The sequence below is a fragment of the Ailuropoda melanoleuca genome, chromosome 12, assembly GCF_002007445.2.
Source record: "Ailuropoda melanoleuca isolate Jingjing chromosome 12, ASM200744v2, whole genome shotgun sequence".
Taxonomy (NCBI): Eukaryota; Metazoa; Chordata; class Mammalia; order Carnivora; family Ursidae; genus Ailuropoda; species Ailuropoda melanoleuca.
Genome location: NC_048229.1, coordinates 34,930,349 through 34,949,010, shown reverse-complemented (window position 1 = coordinate 34,949,010; position 18,662 = coordinate 34,930,349). Strand labels below are relative to the sequence as shown.

The window sequence follows — 18,662 nt, the reverse complement described above, 5'->3', positions numbered from 1 at the left end:
CATAGATGTGGACATACACATCCAGAGTCACTCACAGACATACAGATTGACACAGATAGGTGACACACACATACCCAGGCCACTCAGACAGACATATACACAAATGCGTGCACGCTCACATGCCCAGAATCAGCTCATCCTGGGAGGTGGCCAGGGTGTACCCCTGAGCCCAGTCCACAGGTGTGGAGCGTGAGCCCAGGCAGGACGAGTGATCTGCCCAAGACCATGCAGCGTATTAACGCGTGTCCAGGCAGGGAAGCCAGGTGGGCCTCCCAGGCAGGGCAGTTCTGTGAGAAATCCCCAGTTAGGGGTCTAACTCAGTACTTCCAGCACGTACGAGGCCCCCATTCAACCCCAGACAGGGATGAGTCCGTGGTGGAGTAGACAGCATGCGTGTGCAGACACCCTGGATCTCTGTGTCTACACTGTATGTGCGCACATACAGTCACCCCAATAAATAATCACGTGCCATCTTGCAAGTAGTCTTCCCTCCATCTCAACCTCCTCCCTCACCTCCTTCACCTTGCTCATACCCACTCATTCTTCGCATCTCAGCCCAGACGTCCCCTCCTCCAGGAAGCCCTCTCTGACACCCCAGTGGCTCAACTGGGCCGGTCTTCTAGGCTCCCACGACTCCTGTGTCTCCAGCATCCCAGCCCTGACCCCCTGCACATGCCTCCTCCTCTATCTGGCAACAGGTCTGTCTCTCCCAACTGGGAACTCCAGGAGGATGGACTGAAAGCTCCCTTTTTCAGTTGTATTCCAACACCCAGCACAGAACTGCTCAATAAATATATGTTGTTGAAGGATCCCAGGGATGCCCGCGCACACAGATGCAGACACGATGGGACACGCCAAACCAGGACTCACACCCGCTGACACTCACGAATGTGACACACACCAACACTCACGTCTATATGACCGCAAATGAAACAATCACGCAGTTCTGATGCTTGCTGTGTTCCAGGCACTGTGTTAAGCATCTACACACATTACCTCATTTAACTGTCCCATCAGCACTGCTGGGAGATGACTATCATTATGCAGAGATGGACACATTTTACCAAATGAGCCAACAAATACAAATCACCTTGTATGGTGCCTGGCACCAAACATTCACTCGGTCAACTGACATATAATAAATTTTCAGGCAGCGATAAATGCCATAAAGGAAAGACAAAGCAGGGCAAGGGGACCGAGAATGGAGGGATTGGTTGCCAGTTCAGACAGGGAGGTCAGGGAAGGCCTCCCTGAGGAGGTGACATCTGAGACAAATGAAGTGAGGCAGTGAGCCAAGAGATCACTGCCAAGGAGAGCCCACAATGCCACACACAACAGCCCCTCACACACAGACACATGACAGGCACACTCAGAAGACTCAGAACTACCACTCACAGACACACGCACAGAAACACACACACTGAAAAGTCCTGCAACTCAGTGTTCCCACCCCTTTGCAGTCCCCAACCAAGAAGCCCACCCACTGGCCCTCCATGTAAAAGCCTGTTACCACTACGGGGCTCCATCCTCCCCATCCCCCAGAGCCCTCAGAACACTGCAGCACAGATGAGGGGAGAGATCAGAAGCCCCCAGGTGTCTGGAGTGGAAGGGAAGGGGAAAGAGGAGCTGAGCGTGGGGACGCAGGGTGGGAAAGGGGGAGCTGCTGAGGTACAGAGTGAAAGAAAGTAAGAGGAGACAGCTAAGGAGGAAAGTCAGGGAAGGCAGCCGGCGGCGCTGGCCCCAGGCCCCTTACCTGGAGCCCCCATGCTGGAGTGAACCATGCTGCCCGCCCCGCAGGGCTGGGGGAACAACTGTGTCATCTCCCCGCCCTCTCTGGGGGCCAAGCCCTCTCAGCCGGAAGTCACCCAGGGAGGAAACCACAGGGTCCGCCCCCTTCAGAAGGGAAAATACTCCGGTCCAAAGGCCCACCTCAGGAGGCAGAGGACCCCAAATCATGTGTGTGTTGGGGAAGTGGGGGTGGGCCACAGGACAAGTAGGCTGGAGGAGCTGACTCCTCCAGCTGGGTCTCCAGGAGGTGCCTGCAACAGCTGCCCCAGCCCTCTAGCTGCCTCCACCAAGGCAAACACATCTGGAACAGGGCATGTGGGTCTGGGAGACGGTGGGCCCATAACAACAACAACACTAAACACTGGCTAGAAGTTTTGGGGCGGGGGGCCGGGGGGACTTTCAAAATGCCGGGCTTGACAGGCACACTTGACAGGCACCGTCTCTTGAGGTGATCACTATTTGCCCCATTTTGCAGACGAAAAGACTGAGGGCCAGAGAGCTGAGGTGGCCTTTCCGAGGGCCCAGAGCCAAGAAGCCAAGAAGTACAGCAGGAAGAGACCTTTGCAGTGGGTGTCCTGCAAGGCTGTGGGAAGGGAGGTACCCAGCCATGCACTTGTCCGCAGGTGAGGCCTCCGTCCACTGAGACGAAGCGGTGCCCGTGGGCAGTGGCAGTGCGGGCGACGGGGCGGGGCCTTGGCCCAGAGTGGCAAGACGTCTGCCAGGGGGCAAATGCGGGAGCCTGAGGCGGTTCGGTTAAGGAGCCCCGGGTCCCCCGACTGCCCGCCGGCCCTTTTCAGAACTGCGCTCCCGGCCCAGCATTTCCCTCCGCGCCCGCCAGAGGGCGGCAGCGCCCAGCCAATAGGCCGGANCCCCCGCGCGCACACCTGCGAGGGTCACACAAAGGCGCAGGACTCCCAGCGCATTGCCGCGCGCACAAAGGCGAGGCCGGGCCCGCTGCCCTCTTCCTCCTCCCTGCGCCCGGTCTGAGGCTGCCAGGCCCCCTGGCGCTTCCGCACAGCCAGCCTGCCCGCCCTCAGCCTCGCAGGACTCGCCGAGCCCACCCTGAGGGACCCCTAAACCACACGCGCGCACAGACGCCTGGACTCACCCAGACAGACACATACACTCAAGTATTTACACACATGGGCCCCGGCACTTCACACACACGTGTGCACACGCAGACAAGGGAACCCTCCTCTATGTGCTCAGGGTCCAACACCAACCCCCTCTACCCACCATTGGTGACTCCTGTGTACAGAAACCCCTCTGTTCCCTCATGTGGGCACAAGGGCACATCTACACGTGTGTGCCCGGGCATGCTTCCTGGCCATGCGTGCCCAAGCTCACACCCATGCACACTCAGGCAGGCTAGAACACACAGGCAGACCTTCGTGAGTGCCCTTCCCTCTGCACCCATGCCCTGTGCACCCGGACAGGCAGGCCCACTCACTGGGGATGGCCAGCGGCTATTACATCTGTACAGAGGAGACAGTTCCCAGCTATCTACACTCCACAACATCCCATATCAGAAAGGCCGTTGCACTGAGGAGATCCAGAGACCACACAGCATCAGCCCAGCTCCAGTTCAGACCTCCGGCCTCCTGGTCCACCCCTGTCTCTCTTTCAGGTGCAGGGTTTCTGTACATGAGGGCCTTCCAGACAGCAGTCTGGCTGGTGGCAGTGAGTACTGGAGTCTTGTCTTGACACCGCAGGTTCTGTTTTGATTTAGGATTTGTCTTCAGGGGCTTGGAAATGAGTCACAAGGACATTATGGGGGGCCAGAACCCCACCAAGCCACCCCCATGCTCCACCATGGACATAGTCAGTGTCATCCATGTCAGTACCTACTTTTGGACATACTGGGTGTCAGGCCCTTAGGGTGAGTGCGAAGAGAAGCACCATCCATTTCTGGCGCTACCCTCCCAGGTCTGTAGCTGAGTGGGGGAGCCAGGGAAGGCCTCAAGCACTCCCCCAAGAGATAAAATCGCCCTACATGTCTTGCCTCCCAGGCTGACTGAGTCCCTGAGCTGGAGTCACGGAGTGGAAGAAGAATGGGTCTGAGATGTCTGCCTGCCGGGTGAGGACAGAGGGGCAGAGTTCGGGGCCACGGGGTGGGGAAGGCCTGGCAGCCAGGAACGGGAGGCCCAGGCAGGGCGTATAGTGGCCTCTCAGCCAGAGAAGAGGCCTCAAGCAAAGCAGGTAGGACATGGGAGCTGGGGAGCAGTGGGGGGCCTCTAGGGGTGCGGGGAGCCTGGGAGGGAGGTGGTGCAGGGGAGGCCAGGCTGGGCTCAGGGCTGAGCGGTAATTAAAGGAGACGTAGGGGGCTCCCCAGGGCCAGCGGGGCTGGTAACTGACACGCGGGCCCCATTGCTCTGCTCATATTTCTCACCAGATCGATACGTTTGACTCCCGACAAGACAATAATCGCTTGTACGCGGCCGGCGAGTCAATCAAATACATTATTAGAGCGAGGTCCCCTGGGGGCCCGGCGGGGAGTGGTAGGGGGAGCAGCCAGCCCACCGGGGACAGCAGAGCGGGATTCTTCACCCCTCAGGGCCCCCAGCGATGGCCTCTTCCTCTCTCTTGCCCCTGGGGATCCTCTCTGTGGCTTGGTTCCCCGGCTTCTTTTGGGATTCCTGCTGTCTCTGGCGACCTCTCCACTCAGCCCCCCACACGTCCCTGCTGTGCGTGGGGACCCAAGGGGTCTTTCTTCACAAGTGCCGCCTCATCTGTAGGGCTGCACATGTGGGCGCTCAGAGAGGCCCCTCAGACCCCCAGCTTGGCAGGAGATAGGGAGACAGGGATGCAGGCCACACCGAGTCAACAGCTGGGCCAGGAGAGGAACTGGTGATTCACTGATACCAACCTCCTTCTTCATCTTAACACATCGGCCTTCAGCACAGAACAGGTGGGGCAGCCTCTGGGGGGGGGGGAAGGGGGGTGTCAGGAAAACTGGCTTAGGGACCCAAACACATAGAACAGGATGAGGAGTGGCACGCAGACACAGAGACAGAGAGGTGTCTGGCTAGTCCTACTGCAAGGCCATCCTCCAGTGGACAGCAGGAAGTATCGAACCAAACCTAGCCTCGGCCTGACCTGGGCGCTGCTTGCCCACCTCTTCCCCCACTTTCCTGGTTTCTGGACTTGAGCCTTCATTTCCTGTTTACACACCTGCTTCACTGTCCACCCTGCCCTCAAAACTGCTTCTCCAGTGGCCCCCCCCCAAGTCAAGGTCAAGCTGCAACCACCCCATGATCTGCTTCGGAGCATCCAGGGACTTAAAAATATATGTCTTCTTCGCTATCATCACCCACACCAGCAGCAGCAGCAGCACTGTCTACTCTGTGCTAGTTGAGCCAATACATTTCTAATTTTCATGACAATCTGAGAAAGTAAGGTCTATGATCATCCCCATTTTACTGATGATTGGAGCCCAGAGAGGTGAAGTCACTTGCCCCACATCACACAGCATGTGAATGGCGGAGTCAGGATTCTAACCCAGACCTGTCCTCCGCACAGCTTGCTCTCTCTCTACTGCACCATGGGCCTCCTTAAAGCTTCGAAATGCCCCCCAACCTCCAGTGGACAGCAGAAAGCCCACTGAGGCACACCAAATCTCCTCGCGGCCCAAAGCCCCACTCCCGCAGCCCTTAGTCTTGATATTTAGCAATGCAATGACTCCCTCTGACTCCTCAGTTCCTGGCTGAAGGTAGGCCAACCCTTCCATGTCCTTCAATTCAAACGTTTCCTGCATGTCCCTTGGTGCCAAACCCTGGGCTAGGGCCTGAGGACCTACAGATGAGCTGGGCTGAAACCTGCCTGATAACCTGATGGAAGACAGAGGGTGGTGTGGTACAGAAGGCTTGTGAGGAGGTGGCATTTACACAGCCTGTTCGAGAATGTGGGGAAGCGGGCTGCCAACAACGGGAACAGAAGAGGTGGGAAGGGAGGTGCGTATGGCTTGGTACACAGCAGACAGGGCAGATAGAAGAGACAAAGTGGAGAGGCAGAGCCAGACCCCAGGGCCTTGCAGGCCAGCCAAGCATTTTGGATTTTACTGCAAGCACAGCGGGACGCCACTGAGAGGGTCTTAAGCAGGGAAGTGACGTGGTTCTGTGAATGTTTTTGTGGACGATTTGGGCCCCCGTGGGAGGCCAGACTAAAGGGCTGGAGTGTGAGGAAGGTCAGCTGTGAGGAAATGGGTGGTGTCTACGTGAGATGGAGGGGATGATGGCTGGGGCCAGGGTGGAGGCAGTGGGGGAGGAAAAGAGCAGGTGTCCCTAGAAGCAATTGTGAGAGTAGACCCAACAGGATTGGTGATTTGCTGAAGGTGGGGTGGGAGTGGGGGGAGGAGTCAAGAATGAAGCCCAGGAGCAAAGAAGTACCTTTCCCGCCTTCGAAAGGTTGAAGAGAAGGGAGACTTCAAGCTAGGATGAGAAAGATATGGGCATTGGGGCGCCTGGGTGGCACAGCGGTTAAGCGTCTGCCTTCGGCTCAGGGCGTGATCCCGGCGTTCTGGGATCGAGCCCCACATCAGGCTCTTCAGCTATGAGCCTGCTTCTTCCTCTCCCACTACCCCTGCTTGTGTTCCCTCTCTCGCTGGCTGTCTCTATCTCTGTCGAATAAATAAAATAAAATCTTTAAAAAAAAAAAGAAAAAAAGAAAGATATGGGCAGGGCACCATACATGCCTTAAGGCTGGATTTGATGTTGTAGGTGGAAGGCTTTTGAACAGGGACAGTGTGTGTAAGAGATCTGTGGCATGAGGACAGGCTGGTGGGTGGAATCTGGAGACAGAGAGGAGGCTGGGACAATGGCCAAGATGACAGGGAAGTTGGGGCCATGAGGGTCCATGTTCATGTGGCTTGGGTAAATACTGAGACCATCACCGATGGACAGAGGGAAGGAAAGCAGACGCCCAGGTCAGTGCTGGGGGCAAGATCAGGAAGAGGCATCTCAGAAACAGCAAGGTCTATGGACCAAGAAGCTGGCAGATACTTAATAAATTCACATGGACACAGCATTCCTCATTGTACCACCTTCAACTTCCTGACGCCAATTTCCCAAAACCTGCCAGAATTCCCAAGAGTTCACCTCAAGTAAGAAGAGATCGAGAAGCACTGTGATATGACTTCGTGAAGACAAAAGTCAAGAGACCAAGCAGATCCCCATTCTGAACTGGCCATTTGGTGACCTAGGGCAGCCCCTTGGGAACTGAACTGGGCCTCAGTTTCCCCAAGTCTAGGTGGGAGGGGCTGGAGGAGCTCGCAAAGGCTTCTTCCAGCTCTAACAATCTGTACTTGAATGAAACAAGAATGGGCAAGATAGTCTGATGGATCAACTGGCTGTAGGACAAATACAGGGAAAGCAAGGGAATGTATTGCAGGCTTATTCTAAGGAGGACCTGGCTGAGGATACTCGGGGCTCCGCTGACTCCTCACCTTTTATTGAAGATTTTTGTTATCCCCATTTTAAAGAAGTGAGGGAAAGTGAGGGCCACGGTCACAGCTAGGCTGGGGCACACCACCGGCTCTCTGAGCCCAAAGCCTGTGCCCAAACTGCTGTGCTGAGCTCACTGCTCCTCCTGGCTTGCACATGTCTCTCTGAGATTGTAGGTCATCTGAGAACAGAGCCCTTGGCATCTATCAACACATACCCACCAGGGCCTCCGAGGAAGCTAAAGGAGCAGGGGCCTAGCCCCGGGCCTTCCCCTGACAAGGCACCGCCCTTGGCCCAGGAGCCCCTACCCAACCCCATGCTGTCCACACCAATCCAGCCCAGGCTTCCCAGTCCTCCAGCCTGACTGCCGAGGGGCCTCCGCGGTCCCACAGGCAGGGAGGGAGCTGTCCAAAGGCTGAAGCACAAGGGCCACCGTCCTTGGTCCAGAGGCTCTCCAATAACTCCGCTATGTCTCTGGGACAAGCCCAGTCCCTGCACTATCACGGCCTTCTGGGTCCTGCAGGGCTTCACCGCTGCCCACAGAGAGCACCACACACCAGCCACACTGGAGGAAGCCGAGTCTGTCCCCACCGCAGGGCCTTTGACCTTGCTGAGCCCTCCCCTAGAATGCTGTTCCCATCTCTTCTCATTCCTCTTATCCTTGAGAACTCAACACCAAGGCTGCCTCCTCCAAGAGGCCCTCACTTAGTCTCTCTCCACACCATCACCTGGTTTCATTTTCTTCGTAGTGCTTTCTAGAGCTCAACTACTTCCCACTTGTTTTACTGTCTGGTTCCCCCTCTGAAATGGAAGCTCTCTGAAAGCAGGTGTCTTTTTTTTTGTCTCGTTCACTGAAGTACTCCCAGCCCTTAAAATAGTGCCTGGCACACGGCAGGTGCTCCACCCCTCTCTACTGAATGAATAAATCCCTCAGGGCTCCCAGAGCCCACAGAATGAAGTCCAAGCCTGGCTCTCCAAGCCAAGTGGGTGAGGACCTCTGCCAACCTGTGCAGCCGTTTTGCCCTCAGAGCTCACCTTCTTCCTCTGGTGAACACCTTGGATTCCCCTATGTGCCTAGCCTTCCTGCCTCCTTTGTCAGCCTTGACTCAAATCTCCCCTCCCTGGAAGCCTTCTCTGACTCTGCCAGAGGCCCGATTAATAGTAAATGACCTCGTCTTCCCACAGTCCAGGCAGCATTCTGGGCTTTAGCACCAATGGCACTGCATTGCAATTACTTCCCATTGAGGCTGCCCCACAGGGCAGCGCTTGAGGCCAGGGCGGGGTCCTATCATTACTGTGGAGTCAGAGCCCAGCACTGGGCCTGCAGGCAGGCTGGGCTCCAGGAATGTTCATTGCATTAGGGCACCCACCCTGCAGTCTCTAAATATCTGTACAGCATATCTAAGCACTGGTTTAGGAGCTAGATATATGAGGATTTGCAGACTGGTTCCTCCATTCACTTGCTGTGTGACCCTGGGACCTCTCTGAGCCTCAGGCTTCACCTCTGTGAAATGGGGGCAGAACCATGGGCTGACAGGAACATCATTAATCTTAAATGTAATACTTGTCACCATGCACAAGGAGTTCAGCAAGTTCACAAAGTGTTCATCACATCGAAGGTTTGAAAGAGGAAAATCAGCATGAACCTGGATGCCACCAATAAGACAGTGTCTGAGTAAATCATAGTATATTCAGCCTCAGTATGTGGTCATGAAAGACAATGAGACAGACCTACAGAGGTGGACCTGAAAAGTTCTCCAAGCCACTGCTGAGTGAAAAAGCATGCTGCAGAAGGATTTATACAATTTAATATCATTTATATAAAATGACTACAAACAACGCCACACATTTTCTGTGGGTATGCAGGTAGCAACAAATGCAGAGAAAGGTCTGAAGGTAACTGACTAATGACAGCTACCTTTGGTGAGGGGACCAGACCGGGCAAGCAGAGGGTTTCTAATCTTTTCTGTTATGGTTTTGATTTTTATAATCAGATCATCTCTATTTTTTGAATTAAAATTAGAGTACATTAGGGGCGCCTGGGTAGCGCAGTCGTTAAGCGTCTGCCTTCGGCTCAGGGCGTGATCCCGGCGTTGCGGGATCGAGTCCCACATCAGGCTCCTGCGCTGAGCCTGCTTCTTCCTCTCCCACTCCCCTGCTGTGTACCCTCTCTCGCTGGCTGTCTCTCTGTCACATAAATAAAATCTTTAAAAAAAAAAATTAGAGTACATTAAATGAGACATAGGTGGCAAACTACAAAGGAAAAGCAAAGAAATGGTTATCCTCAAAGTGAAGACAGTGGTTACTTCCAGCAGGGGTGGGGGGTGTTGTTGGAGAAGGGCCACGTAGGGATGGGGGCTGCTGGAAGCTGGTAGCCTTCTTGATCCCAACCCGAGTGGTGACGGCACAGATGTTCTCTTGATAAAGATTGATTAAGCTGTACGTTTATGATGCGCCCACATGACTGTGCTTCCTGCGGGCAGGGGCCAGCTTATACACGTCATAGTATTGTCTGCTCCCCACCCACCCCTAATTCACTGCACAGAAGCAGACCTTCACACAAGCCCTTGTTCAGTAGGGTGCGCCCCATAGCTGCGAGTGCTCCCAGGGACCGAGCTGCTGTCCAGGGTACTAACGTCCCAAGCCTATGAAGCCTGGGGAGGCTGACAAAATATGCTAGCTTCGGGACTCCATCTTAACTGGCCACCACTCAACCCTGCCATGCGACCCGACCCCAGCCTGCCTCTACCACATCACCTCCCATCATGCCTCTGCAGTGCCTCAGGACCTTTGTTTGTGCTCTCCCCCTGCCTGGTGCCACCTTTCCCCAGATGTTCTGTGGTGCATTCCCTCACTCATTCCCGGATTCCACTTACATGTCTTCAACACAGAGAGGTCTTGGTCATCCCGCCTCACGTTAGCCTTTCCTCTCCTCCTTTCTATCTTCCCCCAGCACCTCTCACTGCCTAACAGTCAAGTTTTCACAGGTTACATCCTTGTTTATAATCTCCCTCCTCCCTAAATGTCCAAGCCAGGAGGACAGGGAGCATGTCTATCCTGTTTGGTTTTATCTTGCTTTTTAAAAGGGCTTCCACTGCCCCCAATTGCATTAATCATAAGGCTTGGTTCACCACATACCTCCATTGTTGGCTGGCCAAACCCCTTGCTATTATTACCTGCTTATTTTATTTATTTTAAATAATCTGTTCATGTGAACCCAACATTCAACATTCAGAGTGGAACCATGAAAATAATCTGACTCTTGCCTGACTTGTTCACGCTATGTCCCCAGCACCCACCACATAGGAGGACCTCGGTAGGTATCTACTTAAGAATAAGCTAAGGGACAGTGACCTCCACACATGCAAAAGGAAGCTAATGGGACTGCCTGCCTGGCCTCCCAAGGAGGCGGATGGGGGTCGAGAAGAAATCAAAGGCCAGGCCTTCCACTAAGCTCCCCTGTCCTCCCTGGTGTCCCCAGCCCCTGCTCAGCCTGGCCCAAAGTCTCTCCTGTGCAATTCAACTCTACACCTTCACAGAGGGCCCACTCTTCCAGACCCTATGCCAGGAGTTGAGGACACCGGGCACATCAGCCCAGGACCCCATCCTTGAAGAGTTCTGAAACCACCATGCCCCAGCCCCTGGCTGCCCGCTGCTCTCCTGAGCAGTATGAGCAGCCAACTGGCGCCTGCTCCGTGCAGCCATGTGCTCTGTGCTCTCCTTGCATCATCTCTTGGCATCTTCCCAATGAGCTAGTAGAGCAGGTGCTGTTCCTTTCCCCTCTTTCCAGAGGAGCAGCCCGAGGTGGGCCTGAGTGGGCAGGGACTTGCCCAGACCAGGAAGGGGCAGGGGGATTCCAGAACCCGGCTCTCCTTACCCTCAGGCATGCTCCCTGCATTTCTGCAAAAGCACCTAGCGTGACGGAAAAGGTGTCCGCTTTGGAGTCAGATAATAGGTGGTAAGGTAAGGTCCCAGCGATGGGGTTCAGTGAGCCATGGGCAGGGGTGTCCCTTGGGCCAGGTGTCCCATTCACGAAGGCCTCATGGAACAAGACTCCCATTTTTGACTTTACAGTTGGGTGCCACTGCCAGACCACACCACCTGGGGGACACTATGAATTTTGTTTTACTAAATCAAATAATTTAATACATGACCTGGCAAATATTAGTTATTTGGCATTTTGTTGTTGAGAACACAAGTCTATAACTCCATTTTGGTGTTCCTTTATTCTTAGCATACATAGAAGTGGGTCCTAGGGTTCTCTCAGCCTCTATGAAGCTTACTGAGTCCTTGCTGTGTGACTTCAAGCAAGCCACCCAACCTCTCTGAGCCTCTCCTGGAACTGTATGGCCTCTGAGCAGCATCCACAGAGGGCCTTGCCTGCAGGAGGTGCCCCATAAACATTTACTCAGAGGTGTTTAACTTGATAAAATCGCATTGGCCCACATTGTATGAGACAGTCCCTGCCACAGTGGAAACAAACTGTGAGCTCTGGACACTTGAAGGAAAGTAAAGGATCAAGGGACATGTGTAGGTTTTTGGTGTGACAACCATTTCCTGAGATGGGACAAGTTCCTAAAGGAGATCAGAGATAAGGAATCCAGAATTCTGCTTTAGACGGTTCAAGGAGGTACCCTGCACCCACTGGTTAGAAACACTTTCCACGCATTTTCTCATTGAATATTCTCATTGAGTGGTTCTACGAGAGAACCGTTATCGATATGCCCATTTTAGAGATGAAGAAACTGATGCTCAGTAAGGTCGAATCATTTGCCTGGGCTGACCCAGATGGAACCAGGGTCGGCATCCAGGCAGTTGGACTTCAAAGTCCGTGTCGCCGTCCACCTGCTCTACCTCTCCTCAGACCCTTGCCCACCTCTTCCCTTTGGCTTGGGCCTGGGCTTGCCATCTGAGACACCCACGTGCTTCCTGTCCCTGTCCCGGCTACGGCCTCCTGCCAACAGGAACCATTCGCTAGAAGCTTTCATGTTGGTTGCCTCCCCGAGTCACAGCAACGCTGGGGTGCACACTGAACCGTGTCCCCGGGGCCCTGGTACATTTCCCAAGTTCACACAGCAAGGCCAGCTGTGAGGACAGCAAACACCTGCGGACTGACTTGCCCCGTGCACTACCTTGCTCAGAGCTTGCCTCCTCCGTGGAGTATCCTAAGAAAGGCCTCTCGGTCACCTCCTCCATGCAGGACCTGTGTCCGGCAGTGAACTTCTCCTCAGTGCCGAAAACAGCTGGCACTTCGAGGCTTGTGTTGAAAATGTTACTAAATATGCAACTCAGGATTCTGCCTCCCAGAGGCTGCCCCTGGCCTCCTAGAGAAAAAGCAGCATCTGTCCTGGTGAGAGGAAAGGCCCGGGTCTGTGCAGGGTCAGACCCTCACTCTACCTGACCGGCCGTGTAACCTTGGATTGGCAGCTCCACTACTCGAAGCCTCGATATGAGCACCATCCCCAAAGCCCCCCCCCACCGATTCCTCTGCACCCCCAGGCTGGCGCCAGCTCCAGCCTCCTCCCTGCAGGTCTCACTGCTGCCATGCCTGACCTTCATAGTTTCCTCTTGCCCTGGTACCCCAAGAGGGTCTTTCTAAAACTTAATCAGGCTGTTACTCCCTTGCTTAAGACTTTAGGGGCTTCCCTGCGCTAGGGAAATAACCCAAACTCCTTAACCCAGGCCACAAAGTCCTGTGTATCTGGCTCCTGCCCGCACCTCTCATCTCTTCCCCTACCACTCTCCCCTTTACCTACCCCACTCCAAGCCACACTGCCTCCTCTCTGTTCCTCAAACCAAACTCTTTGCAACCCCAGGCCCTTTGCATGAGCTATTCCCTCTGCCTGGAAAGTCTAGTTAAGGGGCGCCTGGGTAGCGCAGTCGTTAAGCGTCTGCCTTCAGCTCAGGGCGTGATCCCGGCGTTATGGGATCGAGCCCCACATCAGGCTCCTCGGCTGGGGGCCTGCTTCTTCCTCTACCACTCCCCTGCTGTGTTCCTTCTCTCGCTGGCTGTCTCTCTGTCAAATAAATAAATAAAATATTTAAAAAAAAAAAAAAGAAAGTCTAGTTAAGTCCTATCCCTCTTTCAAGGTTCTGCTCAAATGTCTTGCCCGGTCTCTGTTGGCTCCCTATAATGTCTTCAGAGTAATTTGTCACAATTTCTGATTTTGCATTTCATTGATATTTATGCTTAAAGATCCAAATCCACTCTGGCTTATCAACTCCACAAAAGTAGACTGTGTTGGTTTTGTTCACTGCTCTATCTTCAGTGCCCAACACAGGGCCTGGCACACAGCAAGGGCTCAGCAGAGGTGTGGGATATGTCAGTTACATGGATCCTTTATGGGGACAAGCAGCTGAGGCAGGACGTGAGTCTTTTGAGCCTCATTTTCCAGTTCTATAAAATCAAGATCATAATTCCTCCCTTACAGGGCAGTGGGGAGGATCCAAACAGATAATGAATATTGATGGTGCTTTGGGGGAAAAAATGTTCTCCAAATATGAAAGCTTGAAAAAGCTGGAACCTAGACTGGCAACATTCAGAGAACAGCGAGAGAGAAGGGCACGGCCATTTGTCAAATAACCTTATCTGCCAGACTTTTTACATTTCCTCGTTCACTGACTTCTATGAGATGGTGGTTATGGCCCAGAGGAGTAAGCTGAGACTCAAAGAGGGGGAACCACCTGCCCGTGGTGTCACAATGAGTCCGTGGGAGAGCTTGGATTTGAACCCAGCACACGGAGGCAGTCACGTCTCCCATGCATCTCCAGCAGAACTTGAGCTCTTGCAGTGGGCTCTGGACAAACATTTACAGGTTGGCTTGGGCCTGAATGGCTGTCCCGCCCCGGTTCTGCCACTCACTGGCTGGTGACCTTGGGCAAGCCACTCCCCTTCCCTAAGCCTCAGTACCCCATCTGCAAAGTGGGAATGATGACCGTGCCCACCACCTACAGTGGTGGTCAGGGGGGATTCAGCCAGATCCTGCAGGTCGAGCGCTGAGCACAAAGTAAGGAGTCATGAGCAGTTGTAGGACTATTATTCTTGCACATAAGGGAGCAGCATGAGCCAAGGCTTCGGGGCAGGATGGGGGAATGTTGAGCGGGCCATGGAAAGAGGGTCCATCAGAGAGGACCTCTCAAAGGAGGGGCCCCTGGAGCCAGAGAGAATGGGGATTCCCAGGTCTGCATCCAGCTGTCAAGGCGGGCAGTGGAAAGCCTTGACACAACCTACACCCTGAGAAGTGGCCCCTGTCGGGGGCATCGTCCTCAAGCAGCCGGGGGGGGGGGCAAGATGGATCCTCCATCTCTGGCCCTTCTCTCCACCCTCTGTCCCCAGACCCCTCATCTCCTTCCAGCTCTCCGGGGCCCCCACCAGAATCCCATACATCTCAATCACCTGCCAACCTCGTCTCCATGCCAGGGTTCAGCCCGGCCCCAGCTCAGGCTGGCCCTCCCCCCACACAGCCCACAGGGGTCTTTCTCTCTTCTGTTGGGAAGGCCTTTAACTAATTAGAAAATTATCATCTGAAGACCGTACAAAACATTTACCGACGGTGAAAAGTAAGGGCTGTTTTAGGCACAAGCCAGCACGAGGCACGTGGGTCCGTGCATGTGTGTGTGTGTGTACCATATTTCTAACACAAACTGCCTCTTCCCACCTGCCAGAGGGGTCACAGACACACAACTCCTTCCTCCCCTTCACAAGCCAGGGAGCTGCGAGGCCTGAGGGGAGGAGATGGGAATGCTGTACCAACATAGGGATTTGTTGCCTGCAGGGTCACTGAGTCCCTAGGGGAAGGATGGCGGCTTGAAAAGGAGACTGGGGTTCATCCTGGAATCCTCCCTCTCCCAAGTGCCCCCCTATCTGTCAATTTCCCATCGTTCAACTTAGAGATGTCTGAATCCCTCTGCTCCTCCCTGCTTGGTCCCCAGCCCTGCCTCCAGCCCCGCTCCATCTCAGCCGCCCTCTTTCTCCTTCCTCCTGCCCCCCCATCTTTCAGGCTCCTCCTCCCTTCCTTGCTTGCTTACCCACTCCGCAGATACCTCTTGAACCCCGTGAATTTGGCAGACACTGAGCTAGGGACAAGTGACGTGATCCTCGGAGCTGATGATAGGAATGGAACCTGGGATCCTGAATCCATGCCCTACAGGACTCCCTAAAGCACAACTCCGGTCAGGTCACACCCCTGCCCTGACCCAGAGGAAAAGTCTTGGTATCCTGGGCTTTCTCCAGCTTCCCCTTCCCAGCCCCCAGCAGAAGGTGAGAGGGCAGGTCTGCAGTGTTGAGACCTCACCATAGGATAACTGGATGGATTGGTGACCATGCCCTGTAGCAGGACCTTGCCGAGCTGCCTCCCCACAAGCCTGAGAGAACTCCAGCCTCTCAAGGCCCCAGTCATGCCCATTCCCACAGGAGGGGGAAAACCAAAGTACAGGGCAGGCAAGTGACAGGAGCAAAGCCCCACAGCACGTCTGGGGGACCCGACCCCCAGTTCTCTGGCTCTGTCTCTGCAGGTGCATCTTCATTCTAACTCCAGACACTGGCACCCCCAGGAGAAGAGAAGAGAGGTTTGAGATCTTTTCTCTGCACTTCCTGCTAACATTCCAAGGGCCTGGGCCTCTGTTTATTTTCACTCCCAGGGAGCAGGGAGGTGAGGGGGGGATAGACCAAGAAAGACGGGCAATGAGATGAGGGATGGGGGGCAGGCAGGGTAGGTGAGGGGGGAGGGAAAGCAGGTAGTAGGGTTGAGAAACAGGGTGCAGGGAAAGAATGACCGGGGACTCTGCAAATAGAACAGAGAAGGGTGTGGGGTGCTGGCATCCCCGGAGAGTCAGAGTCACACAGAGACAAGAGACAGAAAGACGCAAAGAAAGAGAGACAAAGAGGAAGAGAGAACAGAAAGGGGGGAGCAAGAGCAAGTCCGGGATGAAGCTCCCGAGGCCATCTGTAAACTGCTTCCCTGACCCCCCCCACCGCCTGATGGGGGCTAGTGTGGGAGGAGTGTCTGAGTCCCTGTCCCCCCAACAGGGGCCCAAGTGCTGCATGGAAGGGGGAGGCACAGGCCCTGGAGGACTGCAACCGGCCAGCCCAGGGGCAGGGACCTGCAGTCCCCCACCTGTTCTCATCCCCTGCGCTGTTCTCCTGACTTCGGTCCACACCTCCCTCAACCTGTGGCCATCATCTCCCTGCCTGCCCACCTGACACTGTCCTGTCCGTCCCTGTGCCCCCCCAAGACAACTCATCCACAGCCCACCTTTCTGCTCCCCCGCAGGTTTGGGGTTAGGGCGGGAAGCCCAACAGCCTAGATGGGGAGGGGGCCGGTGGATTATTGAGGATGTACTGGACTGCGGCTGACACGGATGAGGAGGAAGAGGAGGGGGTCTTGGTGATGGACGATGCTGGTTGTGCGGTGGGGAGCAGCGGGGAGGGGGTGGAGGAGGGCTGGGGGAGGGGTGGTGAGGAAGCGGGTTGAGGGGGGAGCAGGACCAGGCTCACATTTGGCATTCAGGGCAGCTGACAATAAAAATGCTTTATTGCCAAGAAACTGGATCGATCGGGGCCTGGAGGGGGCCGGCAGGGGGGACGCGGAGGGCTCGGCGCACAGGCCAGCGGCCGGGCCTCCGCAGCGACCAGGGCCCGAGCTGCCCTCCCCCCTGCGCCCCCCTCCCCGCCTCCTGCCCTTTCTCTCTCCTGCAGCCACCGCTTAGTTCTTATTATATTTTTTCTTATATATTTTTTCCCCCAGCTTCTCCTGCTCCTGTTATTTTTTTTCTTTTAATTTTTTTTAAAACTCGCTGCACTCCCAATGCCGAAGGCCGCGTGGGGGCGGGGTGGGGGCATCTGCCCAGGCCAGGCCCCTACCCACAGGGCATCCAGAGCTGCTGGCTCTGGGCTGAGCCCCACTTTGCCTCCACATCCCCAGTTCAATCAGTCTCCCCCCAGAGCCTGCCCCCGTGGGTGCCTATCTCCCCTGCCATTCATCCTAAGGGTCTCCCTCCACCCATGAAACACCCCCCTCTCTGGTGGGCTCAGGGCCTCGGCCAGGCCTTCCTCCCCTCCCCCCTACCTGGCCCCCTGCTCACTCCCAGAGCCATTTGGCTGATGGTCAGAACTGTCCGTCAAGGGGGCTCTGAGCCCCTGGGGACCCAGATGGGAGGAGGGAAGGGGAGAGGTCGGGGGTCAGGCCACGTCCCCTCAGCTCAGCTCTTTCCCCTCCCCCTTCCTAACAAAGGGAACAGCGGCCCGACGAAGCTGGGTGGGGGTGGCCTGGTACTCAGGGAAGCAGGGAAGAGGACTGTGGGGATGGCCACGGGCAGGAGGTGGGGGTGGGGCTCGCCTGCCCCTCCTCTGCCCTCCCCCTCGGGTCAAGGCTAAGGTGATTCCTCAACCTCTCGGGGAGGCTGGGCTGGGCGAGGAGGGGAGGAGGATCTGGACAGACAAAGAACCGGAGCCCCGGGGAGTTGGGGGCTGGGGGGACGCACCTGGGACCCAGGCATGGCCGGGCCTCCCATCTGTACTAATCCCTGCAAATCCCAGAGCCACACAGAACCTTCAAGCTAGGGCAGGGTTAGATGGGGACAGGGGGGAAACTGAGGCCCAGAGAGGGGAGACTGAGCCAGGGCTAGGATGGAGGATGGAGGCACAGCCCCAGGGTTCTCAGTGCTGTCTAGAGCCTCTCCTTTTCTCTACTCCTTCCTAGGGGAGACATCCCTCCCTCCCCTGCCCAGCTCTGGGGAGGTATACATTGGGGGCAGGTGGTAGAAAGTTCTACTTTGAGGGAAGATGAGGGAGAAGAGGGAGAGGCTGAGTTTTCTTCTCTCTCATCTGAGAAAGAGGGGGATGAGAAGAAAGAAATTTTAAATGTGGTGTGTCTCCAGCACTGGCCTGGCACAGCTTTGAGGTGAACTTCAAGTCGGAAAGGGCAGGAAACCAGCATGGACAGGACTTCCTGAGTGCCTGGCTATCAATGGCTGGGGAAGAGGACATTCAGAGATGTTCTTTCTTCTGCCCCTGCCCACCAACACACAGCAAAGGAGGATTTGCACTCCTGTCCACCCCCAACCCAACCCAACACTGCCTCAAAGCCGCCCAGCTACCCAGCCCAACTGTGGAGGGCAGAGGGGAGCCAAGTCAGTGAACAGCTTTGAGCACCCCCAACTACCCCTCCACTCCCCCCAAACCCTGTGCCCACAACAGATGAAGAGCTGCCTGAGGCAGAAAGAAATGGGGGAAGTCCTCTGTACTTAAATTCTTCTATCGAAGTGGCTCTCAGGGAGTGGGCCGCAGCCAAGGGGAGGTGGGGGAGGATACAGCAGGCCTCTTTTTTGGGGGGGCTGGAACATGGCCCCACAGCCCACCAAGGAGGCCCCAGATGGGCCAAGGACTATAGGGGTCCCGCTGCCCTCCCCCAAACCTCCCCTCCCTTCTCTCCCTCT

The 18,662-nt window shown here is 55.5% G+C and overlaps 1 protein-coding gene and 1 long non-coding RNA gene across 14 annotated transcripts in view; one reads left to right on the top strand and one right to left on the bottom strand.

Moving 5' to 3' along the window:
* POU2F2 (POU class 2 homeobox 2) overlaps positions 1–18,662 on the bottom strand; it is a 77,393-nt gene that overhangs the window by 33,803 nt on the left and 24,928 nt on the right. For 4 of the 13 annotated variants that reach the window (XM_034638860.1, XM_034638861.1, XM_034638857.1 and 1 more), the window contains exon 1: positions 1,754–1,870. The exons of 1 other annotated variant lie outside the window; for it this stretch is intronic. In XM_034638860.1, the coding sequence (XP_034494751.1) occupies positions 1,754–1,820 (67 nt within the window). In that variant the 5' untranslated portion in view covers positions 1,821–1,870. Of the gene's footprint in view, positions 1–1,753; positions 1,872–18,662 lie in introns of those variants that run through there. 8 more of the 13 variants (XM_034638862.1, XM_011230707.3, XM_034638865.1 and 5 more) reach the window with 3 other exon arrangements.
* Positions 1,911–3,940, top strand: LOC117795217. The gene is made up of 3 exons (XR_004619104.1): positions 1,911–1,956; positions 2,264–2,411; positions 3,798–3,940. It is a non-coding gene; the product is annotated as an uncharacterized LOC117795217 (long non-coding RNA).